General features: G+C 48.5%; 2 protein-coding genes across 5 annotated transcripts in view; one reads left to right on the forward strand and one right to left on the reverse strand.

Annotated features, from left to right (window-relative positions):
• Positions 1-3,419, reverse strand: part of CAMTA1 (calmodulin binding transcription activator 1) — a 706,892-nt gene extending 703,473 nt beyond the window's left edge. For 2 of the 4 annotated variants that reach the window (XM_083512795.1, XM_083512792.1), the window contains exon 1: positions 2,349-3,418. In XM_083512795.1, coding sequence (XP_083368921.1) covers positions 2,349-2,373 — 25 coding nt within the window. In that variant the 5' untranslated portion in view covers positions 2,374-3,418. Of the gene's footprint in view, positions 1-2,348 lie in introns of all 4 variants that reach the window. The other 2 variants (XM_083512793.1, XM_083512794.1) reach the window with 2 other exon arrangements.
• The window catches only part of ZBTB48 (zinc finger and BTB domain containing 48), a 386,674-nt gene that overhangs the window by 248,983 nt on the left and 118,507 nt on the right, over positions 1-19,184 (forward strand). The window lies entirely within an intron of this gene.

The raw sequence follows: 19,184 nt of genomic DNA on the forward strand, positions 1-19,184 counted from the left end.
GTCTTACAGCGTGATGCAGAAGAGGTAGTAAACCAAGGGTTGAATAGCCAGCCCATGCCCCACTAGGCCCACAACACAGAGAGGAAGCAACAAGGGGAAGCATCATAAGGAAACAAGCAGATGTGGGTCAATTTCAAACCTAAGCATAAAGTTGGGTAAATGCCATCAAATTTATTTACTTCTCTATACGGAGAGGGGGAGACGAATGTCCAGCCACACAGGTGTGCCTGTGCTACCCAGAGATGGCCCGTGGAGCATACATAAGGGTGAAAATGCTATCATGCACACATTTAAATCACAGATATTCATTATTCTATACAAACGGCTGCCTCTCTACTTGTACATGCCAAATACCTACTTGCATGACACTGCTGTAGCCTCCACTTGCACCTCCAAGCAGCAATACCATACCTTCTCCTTGAACAGCAGCAGAGGATAGACTATTTGGAGCAATATGGTAATGCCTCAGCTGCCATGAGATGCAAGGCCCTGTCCTCCACTCAATTTATTCAGTTTCCCACCCACCCCCACCAACAGAAAGGATGACCTGGCCTCCAGCTTACCTTTTAAGGCATGCCCTTGGCTGCCCAGAACATTGCCTCTTTCTCTGGTCCACAACATTGATGTTTTTTTTCACGCACATATTAATCATGCATGTACCACAGCACTTTTCTCTGCCCATGCTAGCTACCAAGGATCAACAGGGTTATATTTTTTAATGTTCCAAGGCCTTGCCCTTGTCAGTGACAACAGCAAACCGGATCCTCACATAAAAAGGCTGGATGTATATATTTCCCCTGCCCCTTACTCCACCACATCTTACCACAGCCCAGCAAAAGAGCTGGCAAAATTATGCCTCTCTTTCCCTACATCTGGAGAAGTCAAATATCCCTTCTTCCCTCCAATTGCACAAATAGCAATGCCTGCTGTGACCTCACTATGGCTCAAACCTTACCCTGCCTTCAGTAAGCAGGCCTGTCCCACCAACACCATACAGCAGAGTGCCTGTGTCCTTGTATGCAATCAGGCACGGATCTTCCAAACTGACAAGTAAATGCCCACTTTCACCTGCATTTGCCATTGGCAGATTACTGTGTGGGTCAGCAATATCCCAACACGAAAAGGCACCAATCCCATGTCCTGTTTAAATATACGAAAGTGAGGGCAATCGCAACCTTCCAATGCCAGAGACTGGAGAGAAAAGTGCCAGAGCTCTTTCCCCAGTATGCAAAGAGTGACTTTCACAGACCTTTCCACTGACAAGGAGAACAGGTGGCTCTGTCGCTCCTTTGCCTGGCAAACCCTGGCAGGTGAACCATGTGTTCAAAGGCAGGGCTTGTCCGCCTGCAATCCTTACACAGAGAAAGATGCTGCTTATGCCTTTGGTGTTCACAGGGGTGTATGAGCATGTCACAGCTGCCAGACAGCCACTCTCTTAGCACACAGGACCTTAACCCACCCAACCCTCCCCACTTGGACGTCATCACAGTGCACTGACAGAACTGGCCAGCCAGCCCAAATCGCGGGACATGCCAACTCCAACACGCTCCACGGAGCAGGCAGACGTCACCTCTAGAGGTTTCTTTTCTTTCTTTTAGGTATTCAGCACCTAAAGGCAAATATTTTTGATTTCTGCCTAAAAGTGCTGCTTCCTACCCCACCCCCCAGCCTAACAAACAAGAGGCACAGACGTGTGTATGTGTGTTTTGTGTTCCCACGCCGAACTCTTCTCTTTTTGTGCCCCTCCAGCATTCTTCTTGCAGCTCAAGGAGGACACCCACTCCATCACCATCACCCCAGGGACAAACCCCCCGTTCGCCTAGGGAAGACCCCCCGATTCTCTCTCTTCCCACCCCACCGCCCGCCTCACTTGTCATGCAAGGCAATGAGAGGCGGAATCCTATTCCGAAGGGTCGCCAGGAGCAGAGGCGGGGGAGGGGTTTGCGCGCGCGCGCGCGCCCCCTCTCTCTTCGCCCCCCCTCTCCCATTGGCCGGCCATTCCCCGCCCCCAGGCTGCCCCCTCCGCAGACCCCTCCCCTCAGCAGCGGCAGCAGCTCCTCGAAACTTTCGGGCCGGGAGACCGACCCGAGAACGCCGAGCCGAGACACCGCCTCGTTGGGCTGGTTTGGAAGAATTTTGGAGGAAGCGCGCGCGAGGCGGGAGCGGAATTCGAGGGAGGGGGCTGTCCCCCCTGCGCGCGCGCGCGCGTTCCCGCCTGCGCGCCTCCGCCGCGTGTCCCCTCAGCCCTCCCGGCCACCCTCCCGCCGTCCCCTCCATCAGTCAGTGAAGCCAGCCGGGTCTGTCCTGCCGGCGCTTCGGTTCCCTCCCTCCCATCCCTCACAGCTCACCTTCCGGCTTGTTTTCGGCGGCCATTTCCCCTCCGCGCGCCACATCCTCCTCCGCCGCCTCCTCCTCGCGACCGGGATCCAGGCAGGCGCGCGCGCCGCTGCCGTTGCCGCCACCGCCTGCTGCCCCCGCCCCTTCCTCCTGCCGACCTATTTCCGGTTCCGCTCCCTCTCTCTCAGGCCCCCCCACCTCTTTCCCCTGCTGTCGCCGCTGTTGTTACCCCCCTGCCGTCCACCTCCAGCCCCTGCCGCCGTTGTTGCCTGCCTGCCTGCGTCCCCTCGCCGCCGCCGCCGCCTCCGACACCGGGCCAGCCAACCGACCCCCCCAGCCGCCGCCTCACAGGCAGTGCGGCGCTCCCATTGGGCCTTTCGCGGACTGATGCCTCTCTCCGCCAACCCTCGCTGAGCAGAGGCGAGCCGGAAGGGAGGATGGGCCTGACTGGCACCGGCGACGGCCTATGGGCGGCTAAGTCGGCGAGTGGGCGGGAGAAGAGGAGGGAGGCGCATCAGAGGCGCTAGTGCGGCCATGATGAAAGGAGCGGGGAGAGGCAGAGGGACTCTCTAGAGTGGGGAGCGTAGCCAATCAGACTCTAGAAAGGTGTGGAGGGGGTTGATGGCAGGTGGTTCAGCCAATAGCCGTGCCAAATGAGGGCGTTAGGATGGATGCGGCGGGGAAAAACCGTGACGCAAATGCGAGGCAGCGAATAGGGCGAGGAAGCGCGACGCCGGAGGGAGGGAGGGAGCCGGGTCCCAAAGGGAGAGAAGGGAGCAGAGAGGGAGAATGAAGGCGGGGGCTGGAATTCGATGCGCGCTCCTATTGGTCAGCTGGCATTGACAGGCAGCCACGCCCCTGCTCGCCTTGTTAACCCTAAACAAAGGCTCTGATTGGCGGAGGTGCAAAAGGGGCACTGTGACCAATGGAGGGGGTGCGGAGCGAATCCGCAGTTCTGATTGACCAAGGGGTCCTCTCAGTGGCTTACTTCAATGGTTGAAAGTGTCTAGATCTCTGTCCGATTGGAGGATCTCCCTTGGTCCCTGCCATCATTGGCTGTTCTGCTGGGTTCTGGAGGGGCTTGTGTCTGCATGGGTCCTTATTTGCAAAAAGCAAATAAAAAGATCGCTATTAATCCATTAATTAATTAATTAATTATGGTTTGTGTTAATTGCATTATCTGTTTATTACTGTGCCTGTTTTTCTTATTACTGCGCTGATTAATTTCATTGTTGCAATTATATTTTTTTATTGATGCAATTATAATTTTTTATTGTTATAGCAACTATTCCATTTAAAAATGATAATGTTAGGACGGCTGTTAGTATTATCACCATTATAATTGTTGCAAAGATTAATTTAATTTAAAAGCATACATTTAGGACAGAAAGTGGTAGTAGTAATACTGTACAACCATTATTAATTTCAGGAGCCCTCCACCCCGCTGCCAAGCACCTCCTGGTCATGCAAGCTTTATACTGTACAGGAAACTTTCAAACTAAAGTTTTGGATTTTTTTTAACCCAAGTACCTTTTTAGTGACTCAAAACATATTTTAAGAGATAAATCTGCCCTATTTATTAAAGTTGCAGCCCTAATATGTTTATATTTTATGCCACAGGAATGGATGCATAGTTGCAACAGATGTTTTTTGGTCTTCTGTACTTCAAAAGCTGGGAAATCATATTCATTGCAACATCCACCTTGCGTAGATAACTCCATAGCTGTAACTCTGCAATATGTGAATAAGTCCTTCTTTTTGTCTTTTCTCATTCAGCTTCATTGCATGAGCCCACTGGATTCTATGAAAGAGCGAAAGAAACTTATCTCTATCCCAGGGTTCCCTGCCATTTTCTCCTGTGGTGCTTGTGAAAGGTCTCAGTGAATATCCCCTCCAAAATCCACAGTGCACCAGAGGCTTTTTTGTTTTTCCTGCTCAGTTTGACCTGGCTCAGTCTCTCCTACATTGAACATGCCTACATTTCGTTGCATGCCAGGTGAAATCCAAGGCACACCTCCACCGGTGCGTGAGAGGCTGTGACCAGCTTGAGGTCACCCAGGGAACCTCATGGCCAAATGGGGAGATATATATATATATATATATATATATATATATATATATATATATATACTGCTGAGCCCTGCTGAGCTTGCTCAACATAAACTCTTGTTGCGTCTTGGTTTCCTCTTCTCTCACAGGCTGATTTCCCCCCTCATAATCGTCTTCCTGCATGGCCAAAGAGGGAGGCAGCGGGAGAGCCTTATGTTTAAGAAAGGAAACATTATCCTTACGAGTTTGGAGGGGTCAGTATAGATGATACCATGGGTTCCTTCCAAACTTGCAGTCTTGAAGCTGCCAACACTAGAATGTATAAGAGGAAGCCTGCCAAACCAATTCCTTTGTCAAGGTAATTTAGGCTTTGGCTGGCAAGTTAAGTATGGCAATTGAATATAGCCAAAGAGGTTGCTCAGTTTCTATAGAGATAAATGGGTGGGTCTTTTTCACCTCACCGGGTGGGATGCCACCTTATCCTAGAATGGAAAAAAAGAAAAACCCAAGGGGCTGTGCATGAGAATATGTGGGAGAGAGCTGGGCTGATGCTCGAAGAGCCATATTTTGCTCCGTGCTGGATCCAAAGCTGGGTTTGGTGCTTCACTGGGAACCTAAAAGAAAAGCAAGTTCTGCTTTGGCATTAATGCTGTGAGTCCCTCCATTCTCTGCACAGGTTGTGCAAATAAATCCATACATTCTAAAAACACCACAGACTCCACTGACCTTCATTCCAAGGAAACCAAACCCTGGGAAAAACCACTTGGAACTCCTGGAATCTCTCATTCCCCAGAAACTGGGGTGGAACCTAACATTATAAAGCCCCAGTTTGCTCTCCTCACCAGGAAAGTGAAAGCAGGGAACCTGGAGCGATACCATCTCCCTGCTGAAGAACCCTGTGTAATACCATAGCTTTCACCTTTATACACAAACAGAAATTTGCCTAATAACATCTCCATATACTTTATTTCATAAATTTAGGAATAGCTTGGCTAGGCACCAGAGAATACTCTTCATTGCAAAGCTGATGTGATTTTAACAACTTGCTTTCATAACATATTCATGTATTTAGAACCAGCCGTCAGACTCCGGATACTTGGAGTACCTCATTATTAATCTCTTCCTTTTGCTGCCCATCGAAGATTTATTCCTGCTTTGTTTCTAGCGATCTCCTAGCCAGTTTCTAATCCATAACAGATCTTTACCTCTCACCCCATGACTACCTAGTTTTCTTAATAGCCTCTTGTGAGGAACTTTATCAAAGACTTTTGAAAAGTCTAATAAATTTTATCTGCCAGCAGCCCTTTATCCGCTGTGTTGTTGGCTCCCTCAAAGAATCTTATTAGGCTGGAGAGGCAAAGCTTTTCCCTTTGCAGAAGCCCTGCTGCTTTGCCCCTATCATACCATGCCATCTTTAATTATTTTTTGCAGCTAATTTACCTGGTTCTAAAGTCAGGCTTACTGGTCTGCCATTCCCAAGATTACCCTCAGGCCTTTTTCAAACAGATCGGCAAAACCCTGGCTACACTCCAGGACGAGAACTGATTTTAATGATAGATTAACTTTCTACTTTTTCCCCCTTCAAGCCGCGCAGCTGTTTAATTCTTAAAATCTTGCTGAATTCTTGAATGCATACAATCTAGCGCAGGTGATTAATTGCAGTTTACTGTATTAATTTGTTCTACAGCCTCCTCTTTGACATCTTAGTTTCTAATAGGGCTAAAAAAAATTAAAAGAATAGGGAAGCTGGTCATGTCTCTTGTGAGGAAGCAAATTTTAATCTCTTTGCCATTCCTGCTTTGTCTGAATCTCTTTGCTGGGGAAGTTGAGAAGGCTGGGGAATCTATTTAATCATGAAACTTCTGTTTCAAAGCTTTCAAAGTTCATGGTGCTCAATGTCTCTTGTATTAAGGGGCATCTTTAACTGGGGTTCCCTGAGAGATCACTAATGATAGACCAGCTGACAAAAGTTCAGCTGTTCTGCCATGATGGCTTTACACCTCCAGTGCAGGACATGGAAGTTCCTGCTGAGTTCCTTACCCTCCAAGTGTCCTGATTTTCCAGGGCCACCCTAATTTTACAGAAGCTGTAAAGTTTTTTATTTGATCCCAGAAGGACCCGCTTTTCCTTAGGACATCCCTGTTTCCACTGGAGAAATGTTGGAAGGTATGGAGTTCTGTGACCCCTGAGCCAAGGAGATAAGTAACTATACAACCCTTAGAAGACATCTGAAGGCAGCCCTATATAGTTTTATTATGTTTTTATATGTGTTGGAAACCACCCAGGTTGTTATTATTATTATTATCATCATCATTATGGAATAGGACGTCCCTATTTTCTTTGAAGAAATGTTGGAGGGTATGGAGTTCTTCTGGGGCACATTCTGTTCAGAGAGGGTCATGGTGAAGTCAACACCTCACCTGAAGAGGTTGTGTGTGCCTAGATCATGGGTAGGCAACCTAAGGCCCGTGGGCCGGATGCGGCCCAGTCGCCTTCTCAGTCTGGCCCACGGACAGTCCAGGAATCAGTGTGTTTTTACATGAGTAGAATGTGTGCTTTTATTTAAAATGCACCTCTGTGTTATTTGTGGGGCATAGGAATCCGTTCATTTTCCCAAAAAATATATCGTCCAGCCCACCACATGGTCTGAGGGACGGTGGACCAGCCCACAGCTGAAAAAGGTTGCTGACCCCTGGCCTAGATGAACAACACTTCCCAGAATCCCAAGCATGTACATGTGCCACGTCTTGCCATGGTCCTTCTCCTCTGCCTAAGGCTGAACCATCCAACTGGGAGCATGTGAGACCTCAAAAGAATGTAAGAAGAGACCTGTTGGACCAAAGACCCATTTGGTCCCGCCCTCCTTTTCTCACATGGCCAACCAGATGCTTCTTCTGGGAAGAACACAAGCAGAGCCCAAGAGCCCTCTCCCCTCCTGCAGTTTCCAGCAACTGGCACTCAGGACCATTACAGCCTCTGACCATGGAGATGCAGCACAGACATCATGGCTAGCAGCCGTCAACAGCCCTCTCCTCCATGAATTAGTCCAATCCTCTTTAAAAGCTATCCAAGTTGGTGGCCATCACTGCCACCTGTGGGAGCGTGCAGTGTTGGAGGATTGGGTATGCCCCATCATCTACCCCTCCTCTTTTGGGTATTCCGTTAAAGGAATCCGGTGGTCATGGATCCTGTCCAATCCCTGCTGGTGGCTAGGGCCATGGCACGACCTCCAGTGACATCATGGGGAGCTTCCAGTTGTATTTGCATCAACAAGCTCCTCCCATTGGTTGTTAACCCTGATATGACTCCTGGCTGTGCAGGGTGGAGTCTTGTATTGCTGTTTCATCCAATGCCAAAGCCAATACTACTCACATGCTATAACCAATAAAAGTTGTGGCCTAATTTTGCCCATTAACCTAAAATAATGTGTCTGTGTGTCTTATTATAATCCTATGCAGGTGGAGGGTCCTCGACTCACAACCATGGTTTCACTATGTGCTGTGTGAAGAATGGCTTTCTTTTATCTACCCTATTTTAAATAATAATAAAAAAACTCAACATACCAGCGTTCCCTAGTAAGGAGTCACGTTTTACAGAGCTTGTTCCAGAGTAGAAAACAGTCGATGCATTTTTATTTTATTTTTTAGGACAGCAATTAAAACTGCCTTCGTTTCGAGAGCTGAAGAATCAGCGCCAATCCAGCATTCCCATCGCAGATGTCAAGGAATCCGTGCTTCGATGAGTCCCCCCGGTAACGAAGCAAATTGCTCTGTCCTTTTCTGGAGATGCAGAGTGCATTGGCACTGCTGGGCCATCTCCCACTTCTCCTCCTTCTCCTTGCCTGGCTGCTTTTTGCTCCCCAGCGCCGTCAAAGGCACTCGCTGCCTCCTCAAGCGGCGCCTTTGGAACTGGACCACATCAAATGCCTTCACAATGCAAATGAAGATGGAAACGCTTGTTTCCTTTGATGTGTGTGACTAAACGCTCAAAAGGGATCGCTTCCCTTCTGCGCCTCTGGAGAACGAGCTTCCCTTTCTCAACGACCTGTTGGTTTTCATGGCTTTTTATTATTATTATTTGTGCTGATGACTGAAGCAAATTTGGGGAGGGGTGCAGAGGGAGGGAAGACAGACAGTCGGAGATGGAAATCGTCCAGCTTGTTTCTCAGGAGATCAAACGAGAATTCGCTTCCCCTGTTTGAAGTGACAGTCAGAACTGCGCCCAGAGACGGCGGTGGACTGAGTCTGGAAAATCTGCTCACAAAGCAATTGGGAGCTCAGTGAGTTGAACTCAGGAGGAGGTGGTGGTAGGAAAAATGAGACCATATAAATTTCCTTTGCAAAAATAAGTACCTTGCCAGTAGAGAACTAACATTAAAAACCTGCCCTTTGCCTTCTATATTTGCTTTCTTTTTGCAGGGAGTCGCCCACAGTTTGTTTTTATTTATTTTATCGTTTTTATATCCCACCTTTTTCTCCAAGGGGCTCAACATGGCATATATGGTTCTCTCCCCCCCCCCCCCGTTTAATCATCACAATAACCCTGTGGGGTAGGTCAAGCTGAGAGAGACAGCGACTGGCCCAAGGACACCCAGTGTGCTTCATGGCCGCTTGAAAACTTGAGCCCTGGCCCTTCCCAGGTCCTAGCTCAGCTCATTGGCCCTTTTGCTGCTGAGGTCTGGTGAGAGAGGGTCTAGAGTGGGGGGGGGTGACCAATTTGGGGGCAGGCATCAGATTTCTTAACTCTGCAGACTCTCTAAATGGGCTGCATTGGGGGGTCTACCCAGCATGTGCTGAGGCCAGTCCTGAGTTTCTTCAAGGGCAGGAGAGAAGGTCTTGTTTCATTCTGGTTCCATGCATGGACTGGTTTGGACCAGGATCCAATGGTTTTCATTGGGCCAGAGGGGCTGCAGACCAGACAACTGCCTTGACACTACAGTGAATGCGAACCTGGGAGGCCTGACACTGCATCTAGAATTTGCCTGCATGGATGTGGGTGGCGCTGTGGGTTAAACCACAGAGCCTAGGACTTGCCGATCAGAAGGTCGGTAGTTCAAATCCCCGCGACGGGGTGAGCTCCCGTTGCTCAGTCCCTGCTCCTGCCCACCTAGCAGTTCAAAAGCACGTCAAAGTGCAAGTAGATAAATAGGTACCACTCCGGCGGGAAGGTAAACGGCATTTCCGTGCGCTGCTCTGGTTTGCCAGAAGTGGCTTAGTTATGCTGGCCACATGACCCGGAAGCTGTACGCCGGCTCCCTTGGCCAGTAAGCAAGATGAGCGCCACAACCCCAGAGTCATCTGCAACTGGACCTAACCGTCAGGGGTCCCTTTACCTTTACCTTTTTATGTGATGGCTCCTGAACTTATGTAGGCAACTGGTTAAATACCTGCCTGCTTCCTGGTGCCCAAAAAGGAAGGACTCTGGTGTCTCATCAGATGAGTAATAGAGAGAGAGAGAGAGAGAGAGAGAGAGAGAGAGAGAGAGAGAGAGGGTGTTTGTGTTAATTTCCCTGTTTGGTTTCTTTTCTTGGAAAGGTTAAAATGTTTAAAGATACCCCCCCCCCCGGCCGTCCCCTGTTCCTCATTGTCATTCCATGGCAGCTGTAGGATAAGCTTGGTTAATTGGGTTAATGTGATGATATGGCAGAAATGAGAAGGGAAGAGTGGGTGCTTCTCAGAGACTTGCTATGGAGGTTTAGTAAACTGAACATCCACGAGGAAAACAAAACAAAAAGGATTCCATTTAAAAGGTGCAATGGCAAAGTTGGGAGTCTCCACTCACACTTTTTGGCTTATCCATCTGTTGCCGTTTGCACAACAAATCCCTCTCCCAAGGCAGGCATGTCAGACTTGGGGGGGGGATGTGGGTGCCATCTCAAAGGAGCTGCAGTTGGGGGGGGGGGACAGTTCAGATGTTACTTTCAAAAAAGCGTGTTTCCCTCTCACCGCTCAAAAGCAAGATTTTTAGTGCCGAGGTCAAACGCTTTCAGCTGCTCCTCACATTCCATTCTTAGTTCAATAAATGCAGGCTTGCTGCTCATTTTCAGCCCAGCCCAGAGAACTTGCTTCCCTTTGAGGTGATAGTTTTGTGGGAAGGATGCCTGTCAAGCCATGTTGGTGGGTGGCAGGGAGGCAGCAGATACAGCCATTCAGGCAACAGCAGATAAGCAGCGGTTTGCATCGGGCTTAAAAACAAGTGCTGATATGTCCATATAAAAGGCCACCCTGGAATTGCCTATCACTCAATGCGGAGTGGAAAGCAGCAGGTGCTTTTATATATCACAGGGTGCTGGGAACGAGCCTATGTCGCCTCTCAAGGTCCCTGAGTCTGCACTGTGTTCTTAATCTTTCATAGGAGACATCTCCAGACCCTCCAAGTGTCCCTATTTTCCAGGGACAGTCCCAGATTTACAGAAGCCGTCCTGGTTTCTGATTTGATCCTGGAATGTCTTGCTATTCCTTAAGATGTCCCTGTTTCTATCAGAGAAATGTTGGGAGATACAGTATGGAGTTATGCAACCCCCCCGAGCCGAGAAGTACCAATGCAACCTTTAGATGACATCTGAGGGCATCCCTGTATAGGGAAAGTTTTTAAGGTTTAATGTTTTATTATGTTTTTAGATATGTTGGAAGCCATCCAGAGTGGCTGGGTCAAACCAGTCAGATGGGCGGGGTATAGTAATAATAATAGAATAAAGGTAAAGGGATCCCTGACCATTAGGTCAATTTGTGACCGACTCTGAGGTTGCGGCACTCATCTTGCTTTATTGGCCGAGGGAGCTGGCGTACAGCTTCTGGGTCATGCGGCCAGCATGACTAAGCCGCGTATGGCGAACCAGAGCAGGGCACAGAAACGCTGTTTACCTTCCCGCCGGAGTGGTACCTGTTTATCTACTTGCACTTTGACGTGCTTTCGAACTGCTAGGTGGGCAGGAGCAGGGACCGAGCAACGGGAGCTCACCCCGTCGCGGGGATTCAAACCACCGGCCTTCTGATCGGCAAGTCCTAGGCTCTGTGGTTTAACCCACAGCGCCACCCGCGTCCCCGAATAATAGAATAGGATGCCCCTATTTTCATCAGAGAAATGTTGAAGGGTATACATCTCTATCTTCAAAAAAAGGGCAGGGCAGAAAGGAATGGCAAATAGAGAGAGACCCCTTGGTATCAGCCCAAGCCCCACACTCCTTTGCAACTGCTTCTCTGCCTCCCAGTAATGAATTAAAGGTTTTGAATGGGGGAGTCTGCACCACTGTGGTATCAGCCTGGGCACAAACAAGCCTGCTTGTTTGCTCTCTGCCTGCTCTTCAACGCCACAGCCAAAAGTGGCCAGAGGGGAGTACTGCAGGCTGCCCATAGGATTCTGCTTTGCACTACAGATCTTCTGATTCCTCAAGGCTCATCGCTCAGGTGTGGGCCAAGCTCCTCCCCAATTCACCTGCTGGGCTGCCCACCTGCTTCTTCTCTTGTGTTTCCTCCAGGGCCAGGCACTCATCCTCCCAGCACCCACATCTCCCAGAGCTGGGGCAGCCAGGTGTGTGGCCTTGGGACCGGGAAGAGATGCTCTCATATATCCAGAGACCCAAAGTTCATATGTAACAAACAGTTAAGGACAGCAGGAGAATGTTTCCCTGTTGTCAACAATAAAGCCGGCTGCTGATCTGAGGTTGCTGAGACAAGCGCATCAATTATTTACTGAATAAAGATGGTTAAATATTAAATATCGCAGCCTGGGACAGAGCAAGGGTAGAAAACCTTGTTGGAGCGGCAGATGTGGGGATTGTTTACAAAGACATGGAGGGGCAGGTGGATTGGTCAACTATTAGCTTCAGAGAGGAAGAGGCAATGCCTTGGCAAGAATCTCCTCTGTGATCTTTCTTTGTATGTGGCATGTACTTTCCGACACAGCTGACATTTCAGTAAACACAGCACCTTCGATTTCTTCTCCTCACTCTCTTTGCTCCTTGCCAGCATGTAACCTTCCCCACCAGCCTTCCACCCAATAGTTCTCAACCATTCCCAGGAGGCTAGACTTTCGCAACCTGGTGCCCTCTAGGTCATTTGACAGCAGTTTTGGCCAGGGGCCAGTGGGAGTTTTAGCCCAAAACAACTGGAGAGCACCTGGTTGGAGAAGGCTGATGAAGGCTGTGGGTCATCCAAGGAAAATCTGTGTTATTTCCTAGGCAGCTGGCTAAAAAGTCCCAGAAACAGGAAGCAACTGACAACAGGTCAAGAACATCCCACTCATCCTGGTAAAGGTAAAGGTAAATGATCCCTGGACAGTTAAGTCCAGTCAAAGGGGACTATGGGGTTGTGGCGCTCATCTCGCTTTCAGGCCGAGGGAGCTGGCATTTGTCCACAGACAGCTTTCCAGGCCACATGGCCAGCATGACTAAACTGCTTCTGGCACAATGGAAACACCGTGACGGAAGCCAGAACGCACAGAAACACCATTTACCTTCCTGCTGCAAAGGTACCTACTTATCTACTTGCACTGGCATGCTTTCGAACTGCTAGGTTGACAGGAGCTGGAACAGAGCAACGGGAGCTCACTCCATTGCGGGGATTCGAACTGCCGACCTTCCGATCGGCAAGCCCAAGAGGCTCAGTAGTTTAGACCACAGTGCCACCTGCCCACCCACCCTGGACTCACTCCTAACACTGTGTTCTCTTCAGAGTTCTGGAGCTCCTGGATCATAGAATCATAGAATTGGTAAAGGTAAAGGACCCCTGGACAGTTAGGTCCAGTTGAATTCTGCTATGGGGTGCAGGGCTCATCTCCACCAAGGGAGCCAGAACTTGTCCGCAGAAATCTTTCCAGGTCATGTGGTCAGCATGACTAAGCCACTTCTGGTGCACGGAGCACCATGACAACTGTCAGAGCCCATGAAAATATCATTTACCTTCCCGCCGCAGCGGTACATATTTATCTACTCACGCTGGTATGCTTTCAAACTGCTAAATTGGCAGGAGCTGGGACAAAGCAACGGGAGCTCACCCCGTTGTGCGGATTCGAACTGCCGACCTACAATGGGCAAGCCCAAGAAGCTTGGTGGTTTAGACCACAGCACCACCCACATTCCTTGGTATAGAATTGTAGAGTTGGAAGGGACCCCAAGGGCCATCCAGTCTGAGCCTCTGCAATGCTAAACTAAAGCACAGAAGATCTACAAGCTCCCCAATTGAGTTTTTATTGGGGAATTTTGGATCAAGGTTATAGGAGCTTGGTTTCTGGATTCCTGCCTTACAGGGGTTTGTTGTCACTATGAAAAGCTGGTTGAAAACATGTCTTTTTATTCCATTGGGTGTTTTGTTTGATGGGCATAAGAACAAAAGAAAAGCCCTGCTGGATCAGGCCAATGGCTCATCTAGTCCAGCATCCTGTTCTCACAGTGGCCAACCTGATGCCCCCATAGGAAGCCCACAAGCAGGACCAAAGTTCAAGAGCAATACTTGCTCTCCCCTCCTGTGGTTTCCAGCAATTCGCATTCAGAAGCATGGCACCATCAACTGTGGAGGCAGAGCATAGCTGCCATGGCCATTGACAGCCCTCTCCTCCATGAATTTGTCTCATCCTCTTTTAAAGTCATCTAGGTTGGTGGCCATCACTGCTTCCTGTTGGAGTTCCATGATTGATTATTTGACTGTGAGCCCCTTCGAGGGCTTCAACCAAGCAGCAGAGTAAAAATCGAAGAAATGGATGGAGTGTTGCTGTTCCTTTGCAAGCTGACCAGCCCTGACAGGCCACCCTGCTGGGATAAGTTGAACCACGAATTGGAATGTTCTTGTGCAGCTGAAGGGGCTGGGGGAAACAGTTGGAATTTTGCAGAAGGATGGAAGAATGAAGAAACTCCGAGAAAAGAACAGTGGCAAGAGAAACTGATGAACTATGCAGAACTGGCGAAATTGACATGCAGACTACGAGACAAGGACAACTGCGACTTTAAAGAAGAATGGGAACCTTTTACAAATTACTTTAAAAGACAACAAAATGAACTGGACTCCTTGGCAGGTTTTGAATAAATATACACAAATTTATTGAGGGTTAAAACAGATAATATAAGGATGTATACAATTTTATAATATGCAGAAGTTAACACTGGTTCAGAAATCAGAGAGAGGAGCTGAGAAAAGTCGTAGGGGGGAGGGAGGGTTTGTTGCGGAGGTGGAAGGGAAATTAAAAATGGGGGGGAATAATGAAGATGATTTGTTTTGATAATTTGTTATGTTGAAATGGTTAATTTTTTTTTTTAAGAATTCTGCAGAAGGAGGGGAGCTCCTTTTAAGAACAACAGAACTTCACCCTAGTGACTGATTGAGGGTTACAGCCTTGGCAAAGGAAGTTTCTCAGTTACCAAACTAGCACCAGAGTTGAGTCGCCATCAAGAGCGGAAGCTGTGCTGACTTCCTAGTCAAGAGAAGCAAAAAAAAAACCTTCTGCCTTCTGAAATTCTAGCCCACGTGCCAATGTTGATGTGAGAGTCAGCTACCAGCCCAGCCAGCTTCTGTATGGAAGGGGGCAAAATGTCCTGAGTCGGACCTCTGGGAAAGCAACCAGCCTCAAGTTGAGATGCCAGGCATCTCTTGAACTAGGTGTGCATGATCTGAGTGTAATGCCTGGAGAATTGGGGGGAGGGGTCCCTCCAAGAACCCCAAAGTTCAGCCACCCACCACCACCCCCAACCACTACACTACTGGCACCTAATTAGTTTCCTTTTTATTGTACACAATTTATTTGTACACAATTATGATTATGATTATTGTCATTGTTGTAGTATTATTAATAATAATAATAACAATTATTATTTGTACACAACTTTTTAAATTTTTCCCGTGCACAAATCTGCAACGTAGACAGCATGTGCGGCTGTTTGAATCTGTCTGTCTGTCTATCTATCTATCTATCTATCTATCTATCTATCTATCTATCTATCTATCTAGTCTTTGGCACTGCAAAAAAAGAATAACTCAAAAGAACCACACCAGGTGCCATAGCAGAAAGATTGTCTATAAATGCAGCAAATAAGCAAACGGAGAAAATCTGAAATGAAACCAAAGAGTGGGGGGTGAGGAAATGTTTAAAAGGAGCCCCACATTTTGAGCAGAAATGTGAGCAGGTTCCTTTCCAAAGTCCCTCCGTCGTTCCAGGCAGAGGGTCACAGTCCAAGTACTTGGTGCAATTCATCTGCTTAAATAGGAGAAACGAGAGTGATAGGCGGGCAGGAGGGGCGATTTCTTCCCCAGGTTGCTAAAAGACCTTGAAAATACAGACTGTTTAGTGGAGGGGCCTTGTTTATGCATCAGCCGTGCCAAGAGACCGAGGCTCTGCGATGGTGAGCTCTGCGGCTCTCAGCACTCTCCTGCATCCTCTTATTTAAGATATATGTCAGCCCATTAGGAGAGGCTGCAAGATGCGATGGGCTCTGATGACAGGTAATACTCCGACACCCATTTTTACAGCTTCCGCTTGCCCACATTACGTGGGGGACCATTACTCAACTGCCCCGGAGCCTGGCAGGAAGAAACAGTAATGCAGAAAAAGAAGCTGGGCCAAGCCGAGGAGACCAGCAGGCAGCTGGCGGAGCAGGGCACGGAATCATGTTATGGAACTGGAAGAGACACCTGGAGATCATCACAACCAACCTCTGCTCAAAGTAGAGTCCGCAATGCAGCATACAATAAAAGCATCAAGGAAGCGGATATAAAAAGCTTTCCTCACCCTCTCTCTTTGCTGCACTACAACTCATGTGTGTCCAATGGTTTTGGATTTTGGGAGATTCAGGACAGATCATAGAAGGGTAGAGTTGGAAGGGACCCCCAAAGCTCATCTAGTCCAACCCCTGCAATGCAGGAATCTCAGCTACAGCATCCGTGACATATGGACATCCAACCTCTTCTTAGAAACCTCCAAGGAAAGGAAGTCCACAACCTCCCGAGAGAGACTGTTCCGCTGTCGAACAGCTCTTACTGTCGGAAAGTTTTTTCCGCAATCTCCTTTCTTGTAACTTAAAGCCATTGATTCGAGTCCTACCCTCCAGACAGGTGAAAACAACCTTGTTCCCTCTTCCATGTGACAGCCCTTAAGGTATTTGAAGATGGCTATTATACCTCCTCTCTGTCTCCTCTTTTCCAGGCTAAACATACCCAGCTCCTTCAAGCATTCCTCATCAGGCTTCGTTTCCAGACCCTTAATCATCTTGGTTGCCCTCCTCTGCACACAGCTTGTCAACATCCTTCTTAAATTGTAGTGCCCAGAATCGGACACAGTATTCCAGGTGTGGTCTGAGCAAGGCAGAACAGAGTGGCAGACAAAAGAAAGTCCTTCATGAAGCGCATAAACTATGGAATTTAACTCTGCAGTGAGTTGATGACCACCAACTCGGATGGCTTTAAAATAGAATTGGACAGATTCACGGAGGAGGAGAAGGCTATCAACAGCTACTAGTCATGATGCCTGTGGGATGCCTCCAGAGTCAGAGGCAATAAATACAGTGGTACCTCGGGTTAAGAACTTAATTCGTTCTGGAGGTCCGTTCTTAACCTGAAACTGTTCTTAACCTGAAGACCACTTTAGCTAATGGGGCCTTCCGCTGCCGCCACACGATTTCTGTTCTCATCCTGAAGCAAAGTTTTTAACCTGAGGTACTATTTCTGGGTTAGCGGAGTCTGTAACCTGAAGCGTCTGTAACCCAAGGTACTACTGTACTTCTGAATGCCAGTTGCTGGAAGTCACTGGAGGGAAGAGTACTGTTGTGCTCCAGTCCTGTTTACAGGCTTCCCGCAGGCATCTGGTTGGCCACTGTGAGAACAGGATGCTGGGCTAGAAGGGCCATAGGCCTGATCCTGCAGACTCTTCTTACGTTCTTAGGCTTTGACTCAATACCCCTAGCGAGGGAGAGCAGCTGGTAGATTGTCCCACTGCTGGTTAGTTCTTGCGTTATTACTGATAAGATTCTGTTGCTTAGCTGAAATCTGCTTCCCTGCAGTTCTCAAACATCCATTCTAGTCCTCCTGCCCTCTGGAGCAAAGAGAATATCATCTCCATCTCCCGTGTAACAGATATTTGAAGGCTGCTATCATGTCTCCCCTTAATTGTCTCTTCTCCAAACGCTTTCAACCGTTTCTCGTATTCTAATTTGGTTCCTAGACCCCAGTCCATCCTTGTCACCCTTCCCTGGACGCAGTCCAATTTGTCAATGTCCTTCTTGAAATGTGGCACGCAGAACTGGACACAGGACTCTAAGGGCACCCTGCTGACTGGTGCAGAAGAGAGCAGTCACTTTTTGTGGTCTCTGTTCCTGCTCAAGCGGCCTAAGATCCTACTCACAGATACTACTGAACCCCATCCAATGTTCATCATGCCTTTGTTTGTTTGTTTTATATATTTTAAGGGACGCAGGTGGCGCTGTGGGTTAAACCACAGAGCCAAGGGCTTGCCGGTCAGAAGGTTGGTGGTTCGAATCCCCGCGGCGGGGTGAGCTCCCATTGCTTGGTCCCTACTCCTGCCAACCTAGCAGTTCAAAAGCATGTCAAAGTGCAAGTAGATAAATAGGTACCACTCCGGCGGGAAGGTAAACGGCGTTTCCGTGTGCTATTCTGGTTCGCCAGAAGCGGCTTAGTCATGCTGGCCACATGACCTGGAAGCTGTATGCCGGCTCCCTCGGCCAATAAAGCGAGATGAGCGCCGCCACCCCAGAGTCGGCCACGACTGGACCTAATGGTCAGGGGTCCCTTTACCTGTATATATATTTTAAAAACTTTACATTTATTTGGGGATTTTTTTTCAGCCGGAGCTCACCAGAGTTCAGCTCCAAGCATGTCTCAGGTGGGTGCCATTGCCATTGTAAGAGAGCAAGGGAGAAGTTCATGCACCTCTTTTTCTAGAAAAAAAAATCAACTGCATTTATCTCTGCTGAATTTCATCTTGTATGTTTCGGCCCAGCTCTCCAGCCTGTCAAGATAATCTTGAATCCTGAGTCTGTCTAGTGTGGTGTTCATCAGCCCCAGTTTCACATCACCTGCAAATTGGATAAGCACCCCACATTTATAAAATGTTGAACAGCGCTGGGCTTATGATGGATCCCTATGGCCCTCCCTTCAAGACCTCCATCAAGGCTGATGCAGAGCCATTCATGATCATTTGCTGGAAACAGCTCTTCAGCCCACTGCGGATCCATGAAGCAGTTGCTCCGTTCAGCCCGCATTTTGTCTTCTTGTCAACGGCATAATAGGGCAGCTCGCAAAATGCTTCGCTGAAATCAAGATGCACGATGTCTGCAGCGTTCCCATGATCCATCAGACAAGCAAGTCTGTCAAAAAAAACAAACCGGGACAAGAATTGTCTGGCATAACCTACTTTTGATATGTCCAGGCTGGCTACTCCTAGTAAGCATTCTTCTCTAGAGGCCCACGGACCGACTACTTAATAATCTGCTCAATAATTTTGCCCAGTATCAATGTCAAGTTGCCTGGTTTAAAGTTTCCCAGATCTGCCTCCCCTGCCTCCTTTTGAAGACAGGGGCAGCATTTGCCCACCTCTGGTCTTTCAGTATCTCACCCTTTCCTGCAGACAGCAGCTCTGAAGCAACGTCCGAAAGCCAGAGACCTATCCTGGCCTGCAAGCAGGTAGGTTAAGGTAAAGGGACCCCTGACGATTAGGTCTAGTTGTGACCAACTCTGGGGCTCATCTCGCTTTATTGGCCAAGGGAGCCAGCATACAGCTTCCGGGTCATGTGGCCAGCATGACTAAGCCACTTCTGGCGAACCAGAGCAGTGCACGGAAACGCCGTTTACCTTCCCGCC

Source organism: Podarcis liolepis (genome assembly GCF_965112155.1).
Source record: "Podarcis liolepis genome assembly, chromosome: 7".
Classification (NCBI taxonomy): domain Eukaryota; kingdom Metazoa; phylum Chordata; class Lepidosauria; order Squamata; family Lacertidae; genus Podarcis; species Podarcis liolepis.